Raw genomic sequence first — 26,228 nt, 5'->3', positions numbered from 1 at the left:
TTCCCTGTCTCTTCCTTTCTTCCTTCCTCTCCAAGACAAGGAAGTGGCCGGCTCCCTTCCCTTGTTTCGGAAGGTTTCGCCTCCCAGGACAGCCCATCCCCCGGGGTGCTAAGGTCGGGGGTTGGGGGTGGGGGGAGGAGAGCTGCGTCTCCGGCCTGCGCCGCGCAGTGGGGAGGCGGCAGGGAGGCGATGGGGAGGCGGGCGCAGTCGACCCAAGGGTGGAGAAGGGGGACGGCGAAGGACGCGCGTTCCCGGGCTCGTGACCGCCGGTGGCCCAGGGAGCCGGCGCCTAGACAGCCTCGGAGATGGCAGGCGGCGGGGACCGGCGCGCCGTGGGCACCCTCCACCTGCTGCTGCTGGCGGCTGCCCTGCCCCTGGCTGCCCGGGGGGTCAGCCGAGGCGCCGCAGACTGGACCCAGGAGAAGGTGAGCGGCTGCCGCTGCGCGACTGCACCTGGGCGGTTCGTGCCGCGCGCGCAGGGACCGGGGACCGGGCGACCACACTTTCGCGAGGGGGGTGGGGAGGCAGGCGGAGTCGCCGTCCGCGGCCCAGGCAGCCCTGCCCGCAACGGGCACCCGGAGGAATCGGAGCTCTGCGTCCTCGTCGGGGTGCCTCGCTGGCCTCGGGACTGCTTTGGAGAAGCCTCGGGAGCTGGGTGATGTCACCAGCCTCCCCTCGGCTGCGGTCTGATGCGGGTAGTGATAGGCACAGGAAGTGTGTCTAGCCGGCGGCGGCCGAGCGGGGAGGTGAGGGCGCATCGCCTCGCCGCCGCCCACTCGGGACCCGGGAGGCCAGCGGTCGCGGCGCTCGGCTGTCGCTGGGGTGCCCGGCGCGCCTGGGGGTGTGCCTACTGCTCCCCCACCGCTGCAGCCGCGGACGCCCTTGGGACACTGGAGTTTCCGTGCAGTCTCGAGACAGACGCGTGTTACCGTTTGCTTTAGGTTTTTTAAGCGGAGCAGCTCTAACCGGAGACCCGCTTCACTTAAAAAAATTTTTTTTTTCCCCTTAAGAGAGTCAATGCAATTGTCAGAGCAATGTATCTGGTTGTAGGTGGAAATTCATATAAGGAACTTAGGAGGCACGCTTCCTCTGTGTGCAGTAAACAGGTTCAAAATTATTTCCTTTTCTTGTGTAACAGTTTTGAAATCATGAAATTGCTAGGAAATTATGCATATGTTAATGATACCGGAGTAAAATGCCCTTAAAAATACTAAGAAAAAGCAGTCCAGGGTTATAAACCTTGACCGCGTTGCTGAGCAGAACTTTTAAATGCTTACAGTATGCTTGTATTTACTGGCACGTTGGGAATACAGGGCACACTGGCGACTGCACGGGCCCTGTGTGGTCACCCGTGGACTCGCACCCCGCCGCGTGCATGTGCATATGAATAGCCTGCTTGAGTTCTCTGGGTTATGCTTACTTAGCTTCACGGTTCAGACCCCACAATGTGCCCCGACCTACACGTGGAGACCACCAGCCACAGGGAACCTGGTGAGGATGTGGGAAGGCAAACTCAAGAATAACTGCATTATAAGAAAAAATTTCTGTGGGCGTTCAGAAGGAGTAAGGTCCCTTAAGGGACCTTGAATTACACTTAAATCCTTTCCTTCTTCACTTCATCCTGGGTACCTTCCTGATCAGAAATTGGGAAGGGGGCATTAATAACCGGAATGTGGAGCCACACCAACTGTGTTTTTCTGATACATCTGAATGGGTGAGTAAGTGAGATAGGGAGTATTTGAATGAGCTGTTCTTTAGGCATCATTTGTAGGCAGGGTGTATTTCTAGCTGGGAGAAGGTGTTGGATTCTGGACATGTTTAAAACTAACGAGACTAACTTTTGAGAAAAGTCTTTGAAAGGGTAAATCCCTTTTATGTTTATTTTAAGAAGCTTCTAAATACTGTTCTACTAGGAAACCGGATGCTTTCAAATGGTGTAAGCAAGGGCCAGGGTGGCTCAGTTAGTTAAGCGTCTGATTTCGGCTCAGGTCATGATCTCACCGCTCGTGAGTTCGAGCCCCGCGACAGGCTCTGTGCTGACAGCTCAGAGCCTGGAGCCTGCTTTGGATTCTGTGTCTCCCTCTCTCTCTGCCCCTCCCCTGCTTGCACTCTGTCTCTCTCTCTCAAAAATATAAATAAACAGGGGCGCCTGGGTGGCTCAGTCTGTTGGGCGGCCGACTTCAGCTCAGGTCATGATCTCGCTGTCTGTGAGTTCGAGCTGTCTGTGCTGACAGCTCAGAGCCTGGAGCCTGTTTTGGATTCTGTGTCTCCCTCTCTCTGACCCTCCCCCGTTCATGCTTTGTCTCTCTCTGTCTCAAAAATAAATAAACGTTAAAAAAAAATTAAAAAAAAATATATAAATAAACATTAAAAAAAAAAGAGTACATTCAAATGGTGTGAGCAAATGACAAGATTAACCATGACGGTTCTCAGTTTCTGGTTCCTTCCTCCCTTACTCGGCAGGCCTACATAAAGTCCTTCAGATGTCCAGTATAGCTTGTGGCCTGGGAAGTGAGTTGGTCCAAATCGAAACACATGCCTTCCTGCTATATATGGCATTTAACTATTTTAATCACTGAGGTGTGCCCTTGGTACACTGGTCTGCCAAAAGGTGAGGTACAGTAAAGAAAACATTGATTCTGAAATCTGTTTCCTTTGCTTTGAAGTAAAGGCGTGTCTCTTTCAGTGGCATCTACTACATAAAACAGTTCAACCCTACTTGGTGGTTGAGTTCGGGGGACTGTGATTGGGTTGTTTGAAACCTGCAAACATTTTCCCATAGAGGCAGTAGTATAAATGGTTAGATTCTCAGGTGGGCCCACAGGTGTATATTTAGAGGCATTGGCATCTGGGTTCCGGGACGCTCATGTATAACCATCTCACTTGAACCTCACAGTGCCCCTGGGAGGAGAGAAGTTTCATCCCCAATTTATAAGTGAGGACACTTGGCTATGGCTACACCAGAGAACTGAAGAGCCTTCATCTTTCCTCTTCCACTCTCTTCTCCAAGGTAGATGAGTCCTGGTTGAGGGTACAGGGAACAGTGTCCAGGGAGTGAAGGAGGGTGGGGCTGGTGGGAGGGTTGGGGGGACCAGAGGGAGAGCTTATTTCTCTTTTCCTGGGTCAGAGTGGATCCTAAATGGAATTCCAGAATAGATTGTTTCTTTCTGGAACCTTCTGTCCCTATTTAGCCCCTTTCCGGATCTCCCTCATGGAGCTTAAAGGTTAATTATCTGGGGCTTGGGCCTTATTCCAAAACTACTTCTCTGGAATCCTGTCCCATCCTAGATCCCCAATCCTATTTCTTTGCTACAGACCCTTTCCTTTGGTACAACTTTGTCAACTGACTGTTAAAAGGAATCTTGTTAGATCAGTCCTCCCTTAGGTGTGGAAGATGAATGGCTGTTAGGAAAGTTGCAATTTTTTTTTTTTTTAAAGGAAGCTGTTAGTTAAAAATTATGACTTCTATTGAAGTCTCCCCATTATAAAGTTAACATGTGCTCATTTTAGAAAACCAGGAAAATACAGAAAAGTATACTAAAAAGAAAACTGTTGTGACCATAATCCCACATTTGGAGATGATTGCTGTTAACCGTTTTGATGTTTTGATTCCTAGTGTCTCTCTCTCTCTCTCTCTCTCTCATTCTCCCCTACCTCCTGTTTCTCCTTCCCTCTTTCTTTCTATAGATATATATCATATTTATATGTACACACATACACATGTATATATGTGTGTATTTTTATTTATAGAAATGGGCAACAATTATATCAATCTTGTAGGTTTTTGTGAGAATTGAGCTCCCATCTAAAGCACTTAGCACAGTGCTGCCATGTGGTAAATGCTCAATAAACACTAATTATTTATTTTTAAAATAACACATGTGAATACTTATTTCTTACTAGGGATTATGCTCCATATATGGTTTCATATTTTAGTATGTCGCTTAAAAGTATGCGTGTTACCTTGAACCGATAAAACCCATTGAAAGCATCACTTGATAATTGCAAAATCATCAGCATTCCATAATTTGCCTATCCTTTTATTGTTGGACATTTAGGTTGTTTCCAAACTTTCTCCATCATAAAGTTGGGACTCCGTGTATTGGTAGAATCTTCCTTTATTATAACAAGGGTGACGTAGAAAATTTCAAGTCATATTGGATGTGGAGGGGCAGAGTTTTTGAAGCAAGGCAAGACATACAGGAGGGTTGGCCTCACCTAGGGGTTCTCCTCCATGGTCATCTCTGGCAAGCTGCTACTGCTGTCTTCAGCACTTCACACTTTTGCTCCTGGAGTCACACATATTCTGAGTGTTTAGGGTTCCCCTCTTCCATGGTTTTAAAAGCTCTTAGCCATTCTCCCATCTACCCGCCATGATTCTTAGGGAAGCAACAATGGAGACTCCAAGTCAGGGGACGGGGCGGTCAGTGATAGGCTGGGTGTTGGTAGGGGAAGAAAGGCAAAATATGCCATTTTTTTAGTTTCTACCACCTGATAGGTGAGTACTCTGACATCCTTACAGATAGGTAAACCTTTCCTTGTCACAGCTAGTAAGCCAGGGTCCTGGGATTTGACTCTGAATTGTGGTTTCAAAGCCTACATTGCTTTTCTTTTAGCTAGAGGGCTCATTGCATTCAAAGAAGGCAGAACTTTACCTTATTCGGTTCTCAACTTCTCCACAACTGCATTTGTCATGCCAGGGGCTTCGGACACACTGGAAGGGTGTCTGTAAATGCTGGCTGGGTTGAATTTACTGGTAGACACAGGAGTTAACCTGAGTGTTGTCTGGGAGACACTCAGATGGGATGGGAACTAGAATTGAAATCACTGGGCTTCTGTAACGATCTCCCTTTAATTCAATGGCTTGGGACCTCAGATCCCCCTGCAAGCTGGGCCAGCGCTACAAATTATGTAATTAAAACCCTCTTTGGCCTAGCATCATGTGATTAGCCTAGAGGAGATGTTTCAGGATATCTGGTTCACACTTTTTTAGCTGAAAGATTCTTGTCACCCAAAGCAGACTTATTGTCCTTTCTGCCTGGCTGAAAAGACAAAGCAGGGGCTGTAATAGAGACTCATTCCTCTGAGAATGCCTATACTAAAGAAACTTGTCGATGTGCCTTTTAATTGAAATAATCCTAGACTAATTGGGGGTTTGCATTTAGCACTAGGCTCAACACTGTTTTTGCCTCATTTACTTTCCTCATGTCCAGCCCACACTTTCTGTCCAGGTTTCTCCTCTCTTTCCTTCCTCTGATCTCTGCAGAGATTTTTATGTTTCTTGGGTTCTGGGAGAAAGGCTTAAGCATTTTTTGGTGCTGTTTCTCAACTATATTTCATGTAGCATATCTGCTACAGCTAGTGATGCTGGAGCGTTATTTATTTTGTTCCTGCTTTTCCTCAAATCTCTTAAGAACTCTCTAGAGTCTCCATAAACTGCCCATTTTAACATGAGCTTGATTTCCTCCCGCTGTGGACATGCAGTGAAGGACCTTGTCCACGGTGACCAGGTAGGCTCTGGGATAGAGTAATGGACACTAAACAGAAAAGGAGTCACTGGTCAGACAGCCTTCCCGACACAACAGTTCTTGGTTATCGCAGAGACTGCCCCGGGCCAAACCAACTCTAAAGCATCACAAGCACTGACTGTTAGAAATTTAAAAAGAGCAAAGACCACAAAACTTGAATCATAGCACTTCCTGGCCCTTTGCAGTAGGTAGCTTCTTGTTTTCCTGTTTTTATGATTGCTTGTACATTTAACTGACTTGATATGTATAATGCCCATTTTACTTTATTATTCTATAAGCATCGTCTTAGTGAAGACAATTTGAGAGAGGTAGTTCCTCTGTCAATTCCTTATTTGATGAGTTCACCCAATATTTCTCGAGTTCTCAATATGCCCAGGGCACTGTGTGGACCTGGGAAGACTAGAAAGTAAAGATAGTTCCCGCCCTCATGGAGCTGATATCCAATATGAAATAGATGTTAAACAAGTAAACACACAAGAAAGGGGTCTCCAAATTATAACCTGAGTTAGGTGAAGAGAGAGGGAAGAGCCTGGAAGCCAGAAATCACCGCAGAGGCAAAAGCCTCAACAGGTCAGAGTCTCACACTGCTTTGGGACCTGAATGGAGGCCAGGGTGAGTGAAGCATGGTGCCCTGGGGGCGAGTGGCCCTGCCTGGGGGCGGTGAGGCAGCAGGAGAGACCAGACAGGCTCCTGTTGGCCTGGTTAAGTAGTAATTAACCATAGAAACCATCCCACTTCTTGCCTCCAGGTTCTTCTTTGCCCTTTTCACATTTCTGTTGTTTTGTCTGTTAGCTTCAGCTTTCTACTTCAAAGTGCTGAGAGTTAACATAAGGACTGAGATCCTGAACATACCAGGGAATTGAAAGGCTGAGGTGACAAATTTATGAAGTATATTTAAAGATGTATTATCAGTAAACAAAGATAAACCTTAAGATGTTTGGGCACAGCATCCACATTCGGAAGTAATTGGAGGTTCATAGATGAGGCAGGGAGGCAGAGCAGAGCATGGGAGGGGGAATCCATGGAACCCGGATCTTTTCATGGACTTACCTGGAGCTCTCCTATGACCTTGGGAAAATCATCTGCTCTCTAAGAAAAACTCAGTTTCCACTGACATAAATTCAGGAGGTTGGACTAGATCATCTCCAAGTGTCTTTCCAGCTCTAAATTCTATACCTCTTTCATGTATGATAGAAGGTAACAGAATGAAAAGTTATTGAATGTTTACTATGGTGGCTTGTATATGTTAGCTCACGTAATTATAATTACTCTAGGAAGTAGGTGTTATTACCTCCACTTTACAGATGAGGAAATTGAGCCTTAATGAGGTTAAGTAACTCACCAGAATCACACCTCGTGAGTGGTGGGGGGCTGAGTTGAGAGGGTCTGTCTGAACCCATAGCCCATGTTCTCTGCATGATCACACTGGAGAGTAATGTTGAGACATAGCAAAGTGTAGATGAGTATAAGTAATTGGCAATTAGCATTCTTTAATTCCAGAGTTTCTCACCAGCCACTTGGAGAGGAAATACCTATGTGATTACCGGGACATATTTAACCAACACTGGTGCTGGAAAGAACTGTGAAGAAGAAAAGGCTCCTTCAGTTTCTGTTTTGCATTCCGAAGAACTGAATATCCTATATGACCTTCATCATTCCCCTTAGGGCAGAAATCAGCTGATCAATCACTCACTTACCTAGGGGAGGAGTAACACATTCCATTGCTGAGTGCCTGATAAACACGCAATGAATGGTTGATTCATCATTACTAGTGTCACAAGAAAATACAGTGTGTGTAAGGTTATATCTGAAGTACAAATTTGAGGGGCACCTGTGTGCCTCAGTTGGTTGAGCGATCAACTCTTGATTTTGGCTCAGGTCATGATTCCAGGGTCGTGGGATGGAGCGCTGCATTGGGCTCTGTGCTGCCAGCACAGAGTCTGGTTGGGATTCTCCCTCTCCCTCTGCCCCTCCTCTGCTTTCACATTGAGTGTGTGTGTGTGTGTGTGTGTGTGTGTGCACCCTCTCTCTCTCTCGAAAAATATATGTATATACATTAAAAAAAGCAAATTTAATTTTTATGTTTATTTAGCTCTTTAAGGTTAATTCAGCTAATATGTAAATGTTCCTATGAATGTGAGTGTTAATAGAATTTTACAATAATTTTAAGGGAAGATAAAAAGTGTACTATTTAGCGGGTTATAGAATCATCAAACTCTGGCTGAAAGGAATTTCAATGATCATCTAGTTTAGAGCTCTACAACGAAAATATATGATGAGAAGTACATATGTAATTTTAGGTTTTCTTCTTTTTTAAGTTTATTTATTTATTTTGAGAGAATGAGAGAAGGGGGGGGAAGGGCAGAGAGAGGGAGAGAGAGAGAATCCCAAGCAGGCTCTGCACTGTCAGCGTGGAGCCCAATGTGGGGCTCAAACCCACGAGGTGTGAGATCATGACCTGAGCTGAAACCAAGAGTTGGACGCTTAACTGACTGAGCCACCCAGGTGCCCCCATTTTCTTTTTAAAATAAGCTGCCAAAACAGTTAGTTTAACTTTCTAGATGTAATGGGCCAATTGAAAGTTGAGTAGTTTAACTTACTTTATGGCATAAGACCTATCTCTTTAGTTTGAGATTCAAAAGAAATAGTTTTCTATTGCAAATGTCTCAGGATAAGTCCTGACCGTGTTATGAAATGATAGCCAGTTAAATGATGTTATTTAATCCTCAGAATTATCACCAACCAGCCATTTTGAATTCATCGTCTCTTCGACAAGTTGCAGAAGGCACCAGTATTTCAGCAATGTGGCAAAATGACTTACGGCCGTTGCTGATAGAGAGATACCCGGGATCCCCTGGAAGCTATGCGGCTCGCCAGGTGAGGACGCGGCACACAAACCTGGAGGTTGCTGAACACTTTGCTTGCACGTGGGAGATAATATTATGTCCCAAGTTCTGAGTTGTCTGATATTCAGATCTCTCATCTCATCATATCATCCACCAAAATAAGCAACTCAAAAAACCAAACAACTGAGAGTAAATGTCTGTTCTGAACTGAGTGATACATGTTCATCTAAATCAATTTAGGTGTGAAATCTCTGTTGGGGTACAACATGAGATAGGGTACTAAGTGTTCAGCTCTTGGTCATTTTTATAATACACCCCCAGGCACCCCAGCACGTTTTCTTGGACCCTAACCACCCAACGTCACTAGCCCTAAGCAGTCCTTAACTGACAGTTTCTGGCCAAGAGTGGGTTTTCTGTCCTATGAGGCCTTCATTCCTCTTGGAAAATTGTATTCTCCCTGGAGGGCAAGTCAAGATCAGTTATAAGCTACTTTCTCCAGTGCAGTGTTTCTCAAACTTCTGATTCTGATCCATGTAAAAAAAAAAATAGAAAAGTTAAAAAAACTTACATTTTGTGCACACAAATATAAAAATAGATTTAACTGACGCCAAAGTTTCATGAAAAAAACCCTGCACTCTTATTACCTGCATTACCTGTGATTTGCTCTGATATTGTTAATTCTACTTTACTAGTTTGTTCTGTATTGTTTTTTTTTAATACTGGTCATGACCCAGTAAACTGATTTCGAGATTCACTGATTTTACCACTGCAGTTTGAAAGACACTGCTATAGAGGGTAAATTATACCATAGCTGGGCTAGACCTTGTGTCTCTGCCTCCTTAGTGCCAGTCTTCCTAAGGAATCTGATATCCCACCTCTGAATGAATGTTTTTCAAAATAGCCCCATTTCAAGGGGCAGCTCAGGAAAGAATGGGGAGAGACTGACCCCTCAAATCCTCCTCTGAGAGTACTCCATCTGCCTCACTCTCCAGGCAAAAGACCTTGGCACCCCACTTCTGTGACAGAGTGACATCTGCAAGGTCCAGCAACACAGCCGTTGGGCTCATCCCTTGTACCCAGTATATGACTCTGCCTCTGACGTCCAACCCAGATAGCCATTGTCTGCTGCCCCATTAGGCTCCTGTCTTCCAACCAAGCACCTGTTTCTCCTAAGGAATTAGATGGTGGAGACCCAAAGAGCGCCTTAGTTCTTTCTAACCTTTGGGCGGGGCGAGGTATAATAATGATGATGGCTGACTTTCATGGAGCACTGTTTTTTGAAGTCAGGTACTTTATGGACTTTTGCATTCAGTCCTCACAACCATGCTGTCGTGTGGGTACTATTATTATCCTAGTGCTACAGATCAAAAGGCCTGAGGTTTAGGTATATGAGTTAACTTGTTCAAGGTTATACACATAATAGTGATGAGACCAGAATTTGGACCCAACTCAGCTTGACTTCACAATCCTATCACTGAAAAGCGGTGACTGGGGCGAACCAGTGTGTGCTCATAAACGTCTCCAGCTCTGGCTCTTCTCTTGCCTAAGTTGGAGAGTGAGATACATACCTCTCATTTCAGTGATATTCCTGGACTTCATCTCCCAAGTATTTTCTTTTTTTTCTTAAGTTTATTTTTTATTTATTTTGAGAGAGAGCAAGTACAAGCCAGGGAGGGGCAGAGAGAGAGAGAGAGAGGGAGAGAGAGAGAATCCCAAGCAGGTTCCATGCTGTCCACGCAGAGCCTGACATGGGGCTCGATCTCACAAATCATGAGGTCATAACCTGAGCCGAAATCAAGAATTGGAAGCTTAACCTACTGAGCTACCCAGGTGTCCTGAAAATCACCAGAATTGCTGTCTAAGCTGTGGAAAGAGAGGGATTTCTACTTTAGATGATGAGGTGGGGACACTTGGGTGGCTCAGTCGGTTAAGAGTCTGACTTCAGCTCAGTTTATGATCTCATAGTTTGTGGGCTCGAGCCCCGTGTTGGGCTCTGCAGAGCTGTGCTGCTTGGGATTCTCTCTCTCTCTCTCTCTCTCTCTTTCTCTCTCTCAAAATAAACTTTAAAAACTGAGGTAGGGGTGCCTGGGCGTCTCAGTTGGTTAAGCATCCGACTTCAGATCAGGGCATGATATCCTAGCTCCTAGCCCCGATGCCCAACATTGGACTCCGTGCTGACATGAAGAGCCTCCTTGGGATTCTCTCTCTCTTCCTCTCTGCCCCTTCTCCATTCAAGTTCTCTCTCTCAAAATAAATAAACTTAAAAAAAAAAAAAAGATGAGGTAGATGACACTTGGGTTCTGATGAGGGAATTACACACTAATGCACTCAGTTTGACCTGTCACTCAGAACTAAATCCAAACAAGAATGGTGGAAAATCTGCTTTTTTCCTGAGACCTTTTGGAGCATTGGATTCGATGTTTTATAATTTATGGCGTTTCAGGGTTGTAGCTAGAGAAGACTCTCAAATCTAAAGATACGTGGACTTGGTATAAAGTTGGTTATTGAACTGACCTGTGCAGTTGACGATAAAGATGTGCATTCCAATGGATTCTTTTTTAGAGAATAATATGAGAACGATGTCCCAGAGTCTCCATTTTTACTGCCTCTCATCATGGAGCCTAAAGAGGCCTATTGGATTTTTAGAAGTTTTATTTTTTTAGGAGATTATTTGTAGAATAAATAATTTGAAGGCATGAAATTTTGGGGTTTTTTGGTAATTTCTATCTGAGATAGGAATAAAAAAAATAACTAAAAAATCAGGATGATGAAATCTTCGTAAGGAGGAGCAAGCCAGAAACTTTGTCTAAAAGAGGCAAGCTACAAACTGTGGGGTTAAAATCCCCTGTAGATGCACAGTACACGTGAGAAGTGGCAGCTGGCCTTCTTTAGCCCAAGGTGGGGCTGTCCCTGAGTGGAGGGCCCCGTGTGGAGAGCACTCAGCATGGAGCCTGGGAGACCAACATGTCTAAGAAGGAGGAGGTACCTGATGTCCCCCGTGTCAGGAATCAGCATCCTGAGAATGACAATGTTTGTAGACTTGGGACAAACATTGTAGAATCTGCTTCCTCCAAACAAACCTGGGCTGCTAATGTTATTGTTTCTTGGAACCTGGAAATAAGAATTTAAGTGAAATTAAATTAGACCCAGGGTCATTCACTAATGTTAACCTACAATGCCTGGGGCCTTCCCTCCTGGAAGTAGAATGTCATATTTATGTCTGACTTTCTCTTCCTCTCTCACTCTCTCTCCTCGCCTCCACCTTTATCTTTGTATCCTTTTCTTTTTGGCTCTACTCAATGTCCGTCTATCTCTGTGTTCATCTCTCTCTCTCTATCCATCCATCTCTTTCTCTCTGTCTCTTTCTCCCTTCCCCATCCAAAAAATAAATCTAGAATAGTCCAAAATACAATCTATATTCTGAACTGCCCTTTGCACTCCTGGCGGGCCTGGGTTCTTGCTACTTAGTTTCAGGAAGCACTCCCTACCTGGTTTCAGGGCATTCTAGTGAGCAGAGCGGTGGTTTGGGGAGCCCACTCTAGAGAATTGCAGTGGGAACTTGCAGACTAAGCTTGAAAGCCAAAGGCACAACAAGGGATATTGGTGACCTAATGAGATTATGGAGCCAATACGATTGTTTATAAAGAAATTCGTTGCTAAGATAATTAAAAAAAAATTTACACTGAGTAAAAAAAAAAGATTCCTTCAGAGAGGACTCTTTTGGGGACATTTGCTGAGGCTTTTGTGGATTTGAGTGTCAACATAAGATATCAGAAATTATGTCCACAACTTATTTAGTAGTTGAGAAATGAGTTTGTGTGTGAGACTTCAGCTGAATGAAGCTAACAGATACATATTTTTAAATCTCAGTTCATTTCTGTAAGCATACGGGCTGCTATTGATTTGGAATCGTTCATCATCTGGATGCCAGATGTTCTGGAATATACGCCTGTTTTTTGTTTTTTTTTTTAAAGATGACCCCTTTATGGAAAAATTTCTCTTCCCTAAAGTCTGGGAATAACTTATTTTCATATTCTGTGGAAAGCCGATCTTGGATGCGCAGTGATTTGTCTCTATTCAAGCTCCCCAAGCTTGATATCATATAATTTTATTGTTCTCATTGAGAATAACTTACTAGTTAGAATCAGCCCATAGTTAGCAATAGCCTACTGTGAGCAAAGCCCAGTATTAAGAATTGTGGATGATAACAAAGTGAATGAGATATGAATGACGATTTCTTTTAATTATTTGAAAGGTTATTAACATTTCTTTTTATTATTTGGAAAGAGAACTTGTGAACTTGTAATACAAAAGGTAAGGGACTGTGTACACATGCCATTGTGGCCAAAGTCCGCGTCACTGCAGAAAGCAGGGAATGAGTATCAGGGAACCGTTTGTTTATTTGGCTTTTACAGAATTGAATGGGGAATCAGTGTCCTCGTTCTGGTTTGGTTATTTTCCTGGAAGCTTCCTGCCACAGTTTTTCCAAAGCCTTTGCCTACGTGTCTTGTCACATTAGTTATGACAGGCCATACAAGAGTTGGCTAGGCTAGAAAATCTTGTATTTCCTTGGGGGTGGGGGAAAAACAACCAAAAACCAAGCCTCGATTCTTTTCCAGTGATTATGAGTTATATGTTTGTCACCTCACGGTCCTTCCCTACTGGATATTCACGGTGCAACAAATTGCCAGTCCTGTTGATGGTTAGTTTGTCGTCTGACTTTTTTAAAAGATCCTTTAAGGCACACTTACAAAGATGTACACAATATTTCAACATAAAATAAAATAAATGAAACCTAGTTGAGAAACATGAGGTGAAGGAGAAATGAAGGCAGGAAAGGGCGAATGGAACAGTAGTGACCTCACCATAACTTGTCGCACCATGAAGTCTAGACTCTGAAGGAAGACACGGCCAGTCTCAGAAGTGGTGTTTCTTTTCCATCTGCTTCCTATCAGACACTGTGTGATTCATTAGTTCCCAGGTGATGAGGAGAGATAGGAAAACAGATTCTTCTTTATGTTTACCGTTTGTAGTGGGGTCTGAACTCGCCTTTGGTGCCGAGGAAAACTACTTGATGTGTCATTATGGTTCAGAGTTGTTTATTGATTCTTAAAATGGGCGGGACCTCAGATATCTCCTAGAAATCCCCTTGTGGGACATTATACCATCAGAATCTTTTGTTAGCGTATATTACAATTTGAAGTATTTGCTGAATTTGGAGCACATGCTGTGCTCTTGGGACAAAAGAGTTACCATTTGCAGTTCTTGCTCTCAAAGAACTTAGGGTAGAAGTTGAGATCTGTAGGACCTCGGTGTATCTGACTTCTCAAAATGCCTTCTCAGCCTCCTAGAAGTATTGAAAGTGGACTGTAATACATACTGAACTGGTCTCTGTCTCCTGACATGTAGAAATGACCCCGATGGTATTGTTAAATACCAGCAGGGGTCGGAATAATGTATAGATTCTATTCCTATAAAAACATGTACCCCTTTGCCAAAGACATGTTTGTGTGCTAGTATATGTATATATAAACATTAAGGATGGTGTGGAAAGATATACATCAGACTATTAACATCAGTTAATACCAACAGTGTGTTGGGATTGCTTGGCAGGGGTATGGTTAAGGGAGAGGGAGAGGGAGAGGGATAGCTTTTCTTTTAATCACCCTTGCTATTACCTCTATAACCACGTATTGCATTTTTAACTTGAAAGACATCACATAAATTTATATATATATATACACAGTGAACCAATGGAAACTGTCTAGATCTGAAATTTTGGTTTTTGTTTTGATCAGCACATCATGCAGAGAATTCAAAGACTTCAAGCCGACTGGGTCTTGGAAATAGACACCTTCTTGAGTCAGACACCCTATGGGTACCGATCTTTCTCAAATATCATCAGCACCCTCAATCCCACCGCTAAACGACACCTGGTCCTCGCCTGTCACTACGACTCCAAGTATTTTCCCCCTTGGGACAACAGGGTGTTTGTGGGAGCCACTGACTCAGCAGTGCCATGCGCGATGTTGTTGGAGCTTGCCCGGGCTTTAGACAAGCGACTCCTTTCCTTGAAGGTATTTGTTTCTGTCTCGAAGATTCTGGGAATAAAACGCAGAGTGAATTCTAGAATCCTTGGGGGAGTAAGAAGGCCATTTAGAAATGTAGACTTTCAGTACATTTTGTAATAATTTGTTGCAAAAAGACATGAGGTTGAATGAATATTAATTGGAAGATTACACTATTTGAAATGTCAACCATGGACGATAAACCTAGGATACATGACAGTGAATTTATTCAGTGGCACTTAATTGCTTAATTTTGCATGCACATTAAATTAAATGCAACATTTCTTTGCAAAAAATGAAGAGGGTGGATGGTTGGTACAGGCATATGTATGAGAACTATGTTTATTTCTTCTTGTTCACGTAGCCATGAAACATCACAACCTCCTAATCTGAGAGGTGTGGCTCTTGAGTTGGGGGGAAAGGGTTCATTGAAAAGTGCTTCTGAAGTAGAGAGTGGGTTTTTCAGACATATCAAGATGAAAAACTTGGAGCAGAAATGCATTATTGTTATTATCTGTGAATCTCGGCTCAATTTTATGTAGCATAGCAGAGCTTTTGTACGTTCTCAGCTCAAAATACTTCTGGGACTCTCAGATGCTATTTCAGTCTCTGTGTTCTGAAGGGTACATTGGAAAAAAGTGCTAACCTAGATGAAGACATTTTGTTCAGATATCACTCATAACCAAGTAAACACAACAAAGCGAAAACAAAAAACTTTGTTCGCAGGCAGCAAATGCATTTTTCTCCCTCAGAGTTTTATGAAGAGGCCAGCCTTTGCTACAATGGGAGTAAAGTAGTAAAAGGTTTATCTTGTAATGGAAGGAATAGAGATATTTGGTTCTGTTTTTTTTTTTTGCTGGATATGCTGAACTTGAAAGCAAGAATTGTTTGTAACCTCTCAGTATCCTTTTCACTATTTTTTTTTAGTTTGTTTTGTTTTGTTTCCTGAACCTTCTATAATGTCTTTGTCCCATCCTCTGTCCTGCTTTTAACTAGTACCCTTCCCAGCAATTGGGTGAGGGAGTTCAGAAGCTGATATAAAAAGTTTAATTTTCCATGTTTACATTCTAAGGACATTAAATGAAAGGCACAGTCTGTATAGTGGGTGTGTTTTCTCTGGAGCTCATACCTGCTTATAGTGACCAGAAACAGAAAGGGCCAAATGGGTTGTTAGGTGGACATCCTCATTAAAACACACACAGACACACACAGACACACACACACACACACACACACACACATTCTCTCTCCTTTTTTTTTTTTTTTAAAGTCTATTCATTTTTCAGAGACAGAGCACAAGTAGGGGAGGGGCAGGGAGAGAGGGAAACACAGAATCCGAAGCAGACTCCAGGCTCTGAGCTGTCAGCACAGAGCCCGACGCGGGGCTCGAACTCACGAACCGTGAGATCATGACCTGCGCCGAAGTCGGATGCTTAACCGACCGAGCCACCCAGGCGCTCCACACATTCTCTTAATTATTCTTTCTCATAGAAGTAACAGTGATGTGGGCATTTAAAAAAAATGGATCATGTTTGATGGAAACATGAAGAGTATGAGATTCATTTTTCCAGGGGTACTTTAACTAAATTTGTATTAAGGTGTTGTTGGAAGCTCTTCAGCTGTCATGGATTGGGTACGTGGGAGTGGAATGTGACCTGGCTGAGGATGGCAGAATAGTCTGGATTATTGTCCCAACTGCGTGCACCCCTCCAGGAATAAGATTACAGTTATGCATTCCCATCTTTTCCCTTGTAACCCTGCTGTGCCTTCCCACTGTAGCAGGTGGTACGTTCTCATTCCTTGACTCCGGACTTGGTTATGTGACCTGTCCTGGCCAATGGGATGCTAGTGGATGTGATACCAGCAGAGGCTGGGAATGAGCTTGCGCAATTGGGTTTGCTGTCTTGTGCCGTTGCCGCCACCAGAAGGGCACGCCCTGGCTGGCCTGCCAGTCCTAGGGGGAGGATATGACGTGTGGAGCCCAGCCAACCTTCATGACTGCATGGTGAGGCAGAACTCCTGCAACCAGCCTAGATCAATAGTCCTCCAGCTGACCTACAGACCTGGGAGGACACATGAGTGTTGTGTTAAGCCACTTGAGTTTGGGGTGGGTTTGTACACCCTCTTATTGTGGCATTAGCTGATGCAACCTTGGATGGGGAAAGCCTGCAGATAATTCACCTGCTACATTGACACTGGTAACTAGATTTATCACATTACCATGAAAGACTGAAAGACCCTCACAAACCAGATTTTCCTAGCTCCAAGGTTCTAGACTGAGTTACCAAAAATGGAAGACCACAAGTTATTTTCCTGCTAATCCTGAAAAGAAGCAAAAAGAGCAAAGTGCCTCACAGGACTCAGGATCACTGTCTACACGGTCTACTCCTGTCTCAACGATCAGACGCTCGGAGGACGGAAAGTGAGTCGTTGCGCTGACCTCTGAAGTCACTCAGCTGTTGAAATTTCAGGGAGGCATCTGAACCTTCAAGCCTGTAGAATGTGAAAACTGCTTTTGTTTCTGCCCCGACATGAGCAGAATGTCTGTGGTACCGGGCAGTCTTATTCTGTGCTGGTGTTTCGTTATTATGCTATTTGATTTGGAACTACAACTTTGCAACCAGTTGGCAATATTAAAACAATTGCAATGACTAGCATACAAAGATAACTTAGTTTTCAGATGATAAAGACATTTTTTTCCATCTTAGGAAATCACCCTAAAACAATCAGGAAAATTCCATCTTTTTTTTTTTTTTTTAATTTTTTTTTCAACGTTTTTTATTTATTTTTGGGACAGAGAGAGACAGAGCATGAACGGGGGAGGGGCAGAGAGAGAGGGAGACACAGAATCGGAAACAGGCTCCAGGCTCCGAGCCATCAGCCCAGAGCCCGACGCGAGGCTCGAACTCACGGACCGCGAGATCGTGACCTGGCCGAAGTCGGACGCTTAACCGACTGCGCCACCCAGGCGCCCCAAAAATTCCATCTTTGAAGAAACTAGGGAACATGTGTTAATGGGAACCACAATATGAAGACAGAAGGTAAATGGAGAATGACATACCCAAGTAGAGAGAAGTCACAGCCTCCAGAGCGAGGAGGAAATGGAAAAGCCAGTGGTTCCTTGACAAAATCCTGGAGTGGCTCAGGGATCGGTGGAGATAGTGAGGCCGGGGGCTGGGGAGGGGAGAGTTTGTTAGTCTGCACAAGGACCAGTTGGTATATAGATTCCCACCCCATCTCTGGCAGATGGGTGACTATGCCACCAGTACCCTTGCAGGAGAGGACAGGATAATTTTTCTGGAGACACTGAACCAGGGGGGTTCTGGATGTGGGGACATCAGATACAGAGGAGGATAAGAATGAAGTTTCCCATGGAAGTCAAGGAGATTAGGTGAAAATCTGCGCATTGAGCAGTGAGGTCCCCAGCCTTCCCCTGTTTTCAGCATGAGAAAGCCAGCACGCAGCTTATGCCCCTCAGAGAGCAAACCGGATGCTCCTTCTCTGGGGAGTGTGAACTACCTCATGAAAAAGACCCAAGATCTGGAGGTGCTCAGTGGAAAACACCCAACTGGGCACCAGATTGCCCTGCGCTGAAGCCAACCAATCTGTCTCTGACCAGTGTTTTAGTACCTTATTCTCTGATATGAATGAACACAAAGGACGACCAGACATTTGAGGACAGTCTCCAGCATGAAAGAAAGAGTAGAACAATAAGAACAATACAAAAAATGAACTCAAGAGAAAATAGAGCGTAAGAAGCAGGAGGTAACTTAAAGGGACACTGTTTTAAATATCTTTAGAGAGATAAGAGGAGAAGTTACGTCCATAAAAGATTAGGGAGATGTCAGATTCAGTTCGGTCTGATGGGAGCATGTCCCCCAGTGCTGTCCTGAGGTGCAGAGACCAAATGGTTGTGTATCTTTCTTCAGCGAGGTCCGGCTGCGTGCAGGCACAGAGTAGGCAGAGAGCTGGCTTAGAGGTTATATTTTTGCCGTGTGAGTTTGGCCAAGGCAGAGAGAGGCCAGGGAGCTGAGCATGTATGCAAGGGAGTGGTTAGAATGATTGGCTGTGGAATTTAAGGTGAATATGGAGGGAAGTGAGGACTTCATGGGAGTGAAGGACTGTGAACAGGTGAAGGATTCAATAGATCGGGGATTTCAGTGGGGCTGAAGGACTGTGGGGGTTAAGGTACCAGAAGGACTAATCTGAAAAGTGTGAGCGGACAGTGAAAGGTATAAAATCGATCAGAATCTTCCTGACCCTTCTAAGTTCTGCTTGAATCCTGGCTCATAAAGTCTTCCTTGACACCCCAGGGATCTGACCTGTCTTTCTATCCAGTTCCCACAAAAGTTTTGGTGTTCCATTTGTGACCCTTGGCACGTGTTGTCCATGTTGTTTTATCTTTCCTAACCCAGCTGAAGTGTAGACTCTTTCAAAAGAGAGGCTGTAATTATTATTCTTTGTGTCCCTGTTGCATTCCTAAGGTGCATCCTTGAGCCTAGATTCAATGAAAAAGTTGCAGACTCAATTAAGGTGGGCAGCAAGGACAATGTGCAGTTGTTTCGGGTTCCGTTCCCTGGGATGCACACTGACGTGGAATTTAGCATTTAGGTCATTCCTAAGGGAGTGGCCCTGGTTTAACACCCGCAGCAGGGAGGGGAGAGAAATGGGATTAGGCAGAGGCAGAAGTCAATCCACCATGCAGGTTCAACAACAGGCTCAGCCAACCTTGGGGAGCTCGGGAGGTGGAGTGGCCCCATAGAGCCGCCAGGACCTGCTTAGATTAGTCATTGGATATAGGACACCCCTATGGCTGAGGCAATCTCTAAAAGAACTAATAGCCAAAGACCTGTGGACAGCTCTCTTGGTAGCAGGGGCAACATATCCTTCTGGAAGGGAACTGGGTGGGTGTCTCTGTGTCTGCCATGACAGTTTCATAGTTTCTAAGTTCTCTAAGGAGTAAGAAAAAAATATAAGACTTCTATTTTCAGAGGGAGTAGGAGAAAGTGAGACTTACACGGGTGAAGACCATGGGGAATGGGATGACTTTTGGAGGCAAAGTGGTACAAAATACATTTTGGCATATTCTCACCTGCTTTGGTATCTTCCTTTTCTTCATGGCATATCTGTGTTTTTTGCCCAGTTAATAAGAACGTATGCTATTTTTTAAACCCTCACAGTATTTTTGCTATCTTTTTACTATTCTTTTTACCAGAATGTTTCAGACTCCAAGCCAGATCTCTCACTCCAGCTGATTTTCTTTGATGGGGAAGAGGCTTTTCTTCATTGGTCTCCTCGAGATTCTCTGTATGGATCTCGGCACTTAGCTCCCAAGATGGCATCGACACCGCACCCACCTGGAGCAAAAGACACCAACCAACTGCACGGCATGGTCAGTCCTGGGAATTTTCATGGTGCTGCAGCTGTGGGCTCTGTGTCAAAGGAAGCCAAACCTAAAGCCAATTAAAGACCTAAAAATGCCACGGCATTCTTGGAACAGAGCGTTCATTATAGAACATTCTTTGGCAGGCATTGGGCTTTTGAGGAATCCCAGAGCTGCAAAGAATGATTCTGGGTTAGAAGTTACGTTTGACTGAGCTTAATTAAAATGACGTAAAAAGTTAGATTAAGGAAACATCCCAGGTTCAGTTCGGTCCAATGGGAGCACATTCCCTGGTTCTGTATAGAGATGGTGAGAGCAAATCCCTTCTTTGAAGCTTCTCTACAAAGCCTGAGGAGGCTTGGGTCTTGGGAACTGGAGGGGGAGTGAGACATGGTATAGGGATGGGAGTGAAGGATTTCCTTGGTGGCTTCAAAGTGTTATAATGACTCCAAATGTGTAGGGGACATTGTGTTGGACGTGTCTGTTTTGGTGTAATATTGTTGCCATGGGGATGGAAACATTTGTGATGCTGCCTTAATATCCTGTTCTTATTATCAAGTAATTAGTGCAGCACACAGCCCCATTTTTATTCCATTTCTGGGCCCATACCTCATTGCTAGTCCCTCACTCCACCTTTGAATTCTCTTCCTATCCTGATTCTCTTCCCATATTTGACCTTCACTTGGTCTTATGTCCTCACTAACCCCAGTTGGGAACTTCATGCTACTCTTGAGACTTCTTGCTTCCCTATGCTTTCATCCATCCCTGTGCTGTGAACTGAAAGTCTATTTCTAACTCCTTCCATTCATCCTTGTCCTTTGCCATATCACTGACCTTCACCCTGTGAGTCCAACTGGCCACGTTAAGTGTCCTCTGTGGCTCTAACACATCATGTTGGCATTGTCTCCATCCTGTTATCTGTTGGCACCTTATAATGGGTCAGGGGAATATGGTTGGCACCTCGTTCATTCCTTTGGACCAAGTGGCTAAAAAGCGTTCAGAGGAGGAGGAGAGAGACCTGATTGATCAGTAGGAAGAACAAAGTTATTTATTTATGAGTCCAAATCTATGAATCCGTAGTGATGGTGAAGACTATTTTCTTCCCTGGGGGCGGGGGGGGGGGGCGGGGAGGGACCTCTTAGTAGCTTATCATGCTTTGTATACATACTCTTATTTCAAACAAACCTATTTTCCCCTCCAAGAATATATTTGATCATTATCCATAAGTTAATAGATCTTATGTCTTTAGAATCATAAACTCTGCAAGTATTAATGTACTGTGGGTCAGGACCTGTGCTACATATCTACCCACATGTTGTCTCACTGATATAAATCAGGAATTCTTAATGTGGGAAGTAGTCTTCAGGGAGTCTTCAAGCCTGCTGTTGTTGGCTCAAATGAGAAACCCTGGGGCAATGATGGAGGCTTATCGTCAGGAGACACCTTTAAAGACCAGCAAGTTTGAGCTTCTGGTTTGATGGAAAAGGAAATGGAGATCCAGAGACAGAAGGTCACAGAGCTCGTAGTCAAGAAGTTTTTCCAAGATGCTGCCTTGAGGAGTAAATAGTTACTACCCAAGTGCTTTCCTATACGCAGCTGTAGCATTGCAGACTAAGGATATAAGGACTAATTCGAATGGAAGAGATGATCAGACAGGCTTGGAATCCTATTTGAAAATAAAGATAAACGTTCTTTTTTAATCTGTAAAATGTTATGTAAATGTTCTCTTTCTAATGTATCTTGAGTGATATCCTTCTGGGGTTACAGACACAATCTACACTTTGCCATTTGTCTATATTGCATAAGCAAGATTTTTTAAAGTTCTTCAAAATGATTAGTTTACAATGTTATTAAACCTTTTGTTCATTTATACAGCTCTCTAGGTTATTCTCAATTGTTGAAGTGCAGTTAGTTTTGACTGGTTTTTTTTTTCTCCCATTGGTGGATCTGAAACGTGTTTTGGTGACAGTGATTAAACAATGTTATTTTCTCCCTTAGGATTTGTTGGTCTTATTGGATTTAATTGGAGCTCCCAACCCAACATTTCCCAATTTTTTCCCAAACTCTGCCAGATGGTTTGATAGACTTGAAGCAATTGGTAAGCACCACTGTCACTAAAAGTCAACTTAGTTCCTTCCTACGCACCAAACTACATTTTAAAATTCAAAAGTTATGATTTAAATATGTGATTTGAAGATGTGATGTACTTCGCTGGCTTTTTTTCTCGCTTTGATGATTATTAGTTTATTGTTCCTATTTATCTTTTTTAGTAGGCTCCTTTATTTTCCTGCATGAGACTGCATTTGGAAATGGAAACATACAGTGCTACATTTAATATTTGCACATGCCTAGCAATGGTTTGAAACTATTTTCCCAGAGTCCTGTTTGCAGCATATGGAATGCATGTCTAGGGAAAACCAGTCAGCAAAGCATGCTGGCTAATGATGAATGTTATGTCTTTATGATACCAAAAGATGTTCTTTAATTTTTCTTTCTCTTTTTTTTTTATCTCTGTCTTTGTCATCTTTTATTTCCTGCCTTATTCAGACACGATTTCCCTTTAAATCTAGAACAATCTCTATTTTCTAAGGAAGTAAGAGATCGGGATGCAAGAGAAAGCCAAGATCCTTCAAAAGTCATTTTAGAGACAGGTTAGTGTCAATTAAATGAGAGTAGACTAGTCCAGACCAGGTCAAGCCAGGCCAGGCAAAGAAACAAAATATCTATAGCTCAAGACAGAGGCATAGGGCTTGAAGAAGGAAAAGGGGAATAGCTTCTTCCCTTCATACCTCCACTATCCCTTCCTACTCCATAACACACACACACACACACACACACACACACACACACACAATAAAAAAAAAAAGGCAATTGGCCTCAGGGAGAGATGAAGTAGATGAGATAGATCTTTATGATAAAATCCAAGCCAGAAGGCCTGCTTTTGAGGCAAGTGCTTCAGACTAGGAATTCCTTAGGAACTGTATGGACTTCCTGGAGCAGGATAGAATTGTATTCTTTCTAAGCAGCGAGAAAAACACTGCCATCTCATTCATACTTTTGCTGTGAGTTCAGAATTTGCCAATATCCAAATCTAGAATATTATAAGAGAAACTTCGAACGGAGTCTCAGGTAAACCTATGTATCCCACCCCCACCCCCCATCCCCGCCCGCCGCCATTTTCCTCTGGTTTTCTCATTGTCTGTTCCTCTCCATTTTCCTACTTGGTATCTACCTCTAAGGAGGTTCTCACCTGTAATGTTAGAGCCATGTGTGACTCTTCTCTCCTTGAACTACTACTGAACGTCCACACCCAAGTTGAGCCTAGGTGTTTACTGTCATGGCTGTAGTTGTGCCCACTGCTGTAATTTGTTTAAAAAATGATGACCACATGTGCCAAGAGTTCAAAGTCCTTATGCATTCTGAGTATTTATCAGATAAGAACAGATAATCATCTGCTGTCTATCACCTGCAGAACAAGAACTCCACAAATTAGGTTTGCTCAAGGATCACTCGTGGGAGAGGTGGTATTTCCAGAATTACGGTTATGGAGGTGTGATTCAGGATGACCATATCCCATTTTTAAGAAGAGGTAATGTGTGTATATATATATGTGTGTGTGTGTGTACATGTGCGTGCATATATGTATTTTTTACTTATTTTATATTTATTGTCTTTTGTGTGTATTTGCAACAATCTAGAAGGATGAGGAGCCACTACATTTAATTTCTTGATAAATTAAATCATCTACTAAGCATCTTATGGTTTCTATTTTTTCATGAAAGTCATTCCAAATCCTTGAGCCTTCACCCTCATTCTAGAATATTTATAAAAGCTCATATTCCACTGACCTTGCCTTCTCATTCACAGAGTAAGACAATATTCTTACAGTTTGTGTACTCTGGTGTTTTTTGCTTAATAGAGAAGCAATATCTTTGATGTCGATGGTGGAAGTCTAAATCAACTCAAGGACTCTTGCCATGGCCTCCCAGTTGGTCTCTAGCTTTTGCTTTTGCTTCCCTATACTTTACATAGGAGCTAGAGTTATCTTTAAAAATGTAAATCAAATTTTGTTTCTTCCCTGCTTTCAAGCTCTGGTGGCTTGCCATCATGTAGAATAAGACTGAAAGTCTTTACCATGACCTATAAGGGCGTTCATTTTCTGACTGTTTTCTTCTCCAACATCTCTTTCTGCTTTTCTCTCTGATTATTGCTCTGATCCAGCCACATTGTGTTCCTGCTGTTCCTCAAGCAGGCCAAGCACACTCCCACCTCAGGACCTTTGCACTTGCGAATAGTGCCACCTGGAATGCTCATCCCCAGATCTTTGCACAGCTTGCTTTCTCCTTTGTTGCATGTCTCTAGTTAAAGGTTAGATTCTCAAAGAAGCCTTCCCTGACTTTAAATACATATTTCTTGGCCCAGCTGTCTGCCCCTCATTCTCTATTACCTTATCTTGTTTTATTATTCTTTAGAATCTTTATCATTTTCTAAAATTATTTTTATATTTGTTTCCTTGCTTCTTTCTTTACTGGAATGTAGGCTCCGTATGAGCAGGGCTTGGTCTTTTCACTGATGAAATCTCAATTCCTAGAATAGGGACTGGTACATGGGAGGTGCTTTATAATTATTTACTGAATTAATGAACATTTGTTTAATGGCCAAATGACTTTGGAGTGAAAGGGTAAGATACAAGGAGGTACACAGGAAATGATGGGTTATCAGCTGTCTTTAAATGGTACAGAGCTCCCACTCAGACTTGCGCTTGAAGAATGGTACTCTCTTCTTTACTCACTGGAAATAAGCACTCAATTACAAGTTGGTTCTTTCTTTTTAGGTGTTCCAGTTCTGCATCTGATACCATCACCTTTCCCTGAAGTCTGGCACACCATGGATGACAATGAAGAAAATTTGGATGAAACAACCGTTGACAATCTAAACAAAATCCTACAAGTCTTTGTGTTAGAGTATCTTCATTTGTAATTATCCTGTCTTAACTTTATGGTAATCGTATCTAGTTTCACATTCAGAAGTCAAGGCACAACCTAAAATATTCTTACTCCAGGCAAATGCCATGTGGAACCTCCCATCCTATAGATTCATTCTGTAGGTGTCTTTGAATCTGTGATCAATAAACCCTAGATTTACATCATGTCCTAAATTGCATGTTATTTTCATTGAGAGATAAAGGAAGAAAAATGTTAGGAAAACAGAAAACAAGTATCTTTAAAAAACTCAGATAAGAAACTATGAAACTAAATCAGATTGATATATGTAGTATCATGGTCTTCTAAACAGTACTTAAATATGATGGTGATGTGAAACATGTAACCTTAGGTTTATGATTTTTTTCAATACTTGGGAATCTCTTGCTTATCATACAAAACAGAGATGTAATTTGAAGACCTTCAGATTTCTTTGAGAACTCTTTGTAGGTTTTATTTCATAAAAATTAAATCAGAATTAAATGCCACGTGAATTCCTTTGTTTATACATAAATGAAAACTTATGTAATTTATAGTTCAATTTTTTAAAAAGATTTTATTTTTTATGTAATCTCTACAGCCAATGTGGGCTCAAACTTACAATCCGGAGATCAAGAGTCACATGTTCTACCAACTGAGCCAGCCAGGCACCCCTATAGTTCAATTTTGATAGCGTTTTACAAATTTAACATTTTTATTGTAAAAAGAATATAGTCAGTCAAAAATCAGAAAATGGAGAAAATCACAATCTCATACCAATAAGATTGCCATTCATTCTTTAGTTTTTCCTCACATATTTTCTTTTTAATGTTTATTTTAGAAAGAGAGAGAGACAGGGTGTGAGTTGTCAGGGGACTTTCTCAGAGGAGGGTCAGAGAAAGGGAGACACAGAATCTGAAGCAGGCTCCAGGCTCCAAGCTGTTAGCACAGAGCCCGACACGGGGCTCCAACTCATGAACTGTGAGATCGTGATCTGAGCCAAAGTCGAATGCTTAACTGACCGAGCCACCCAGGCGCCCCAACCTCACATATTTTCAATGCAAATTAAAAATATGTGATTATAATCCAACTGTATCTACAATATTTTAGCCTTTTTTTCTGTTAAATTACATAATTACCAGACATTTATTTGCTGTTTGGATCATGGGTTGAGATGAATATGAAGACTTTTGAGTGTAACCTCTAGAGTTAACAGTAAGGTAACATAGTAGTGTGGCACTTTATGATAATTTTTGTGTAGTTAAGTTATGTGGCATTCAATTTGGACTGATTATAGCACACTTCTTTCCAGAGATTCATGGAAGCAAAATTGTTTGGGCCGGAAAAACATAGGAATTCACAGATTTTTCTTTAGCTACAGGAAACAATTCTCTAGAAAGCAAACTTGCTCAATTAAACGTTTAGGAAATTGATCCTGCTGT

At 42.9% G+C, this 26,228-nt stretch overlaps 1 protein-coding gene across 1 annotated transcript; it reads left to right on the top strand.

The window, feature by feature from the left end:
- Positions 1 to 203: 203 nt before the first annotated feature.
- Positions 204 to 24,974, top strand: QPCT (glutaminyl-peptide cyclotransferase). Its single transcript, XM_042933230.1, has 7 exons — positions 204 to 425; positions 8,259 to 8,405; positions 14,173 to 14,451; positions 19,658 to 19,834; positions 21,824 to 21,923; positions 23,298 to 23,414; positions 24,660 to 24,974. Exons 1-7 carry the CDS (start codon positions 306 to 308, stop codon positions 24,803 to 24,805), a joined length of 1,086 nt encoding a protein of 361 aa, XP_042789164.1. The 5' UTR covers positions 204 to 305; the 3' UTR covers positions 24,806 to 24,974.
- The last annotated feature ends 1,254 nt before the right edge of the window (positions 24,975 to 26,228 follow it).

Source organism: Panthera leo, chromosome A3, assembly GCF_018350215.1.
Source record: "Panthera leo isolate Ple1 chromosome A3, P.leo_Ple1_pat1.1, whole genome shotgun sequence".
NCBI classification, from domain to species: domain Eukaryota; kingdom Metazoa; phylum Chordata; class Mammalia; order Carnivora; family Felidae; genus Panthera; species Panthera leo.
The sequence above is the reverse complement of the archived record's forward strand: the minus strand, read 5'-3'. Positions and strand labels throughout refer to the sequence as shown.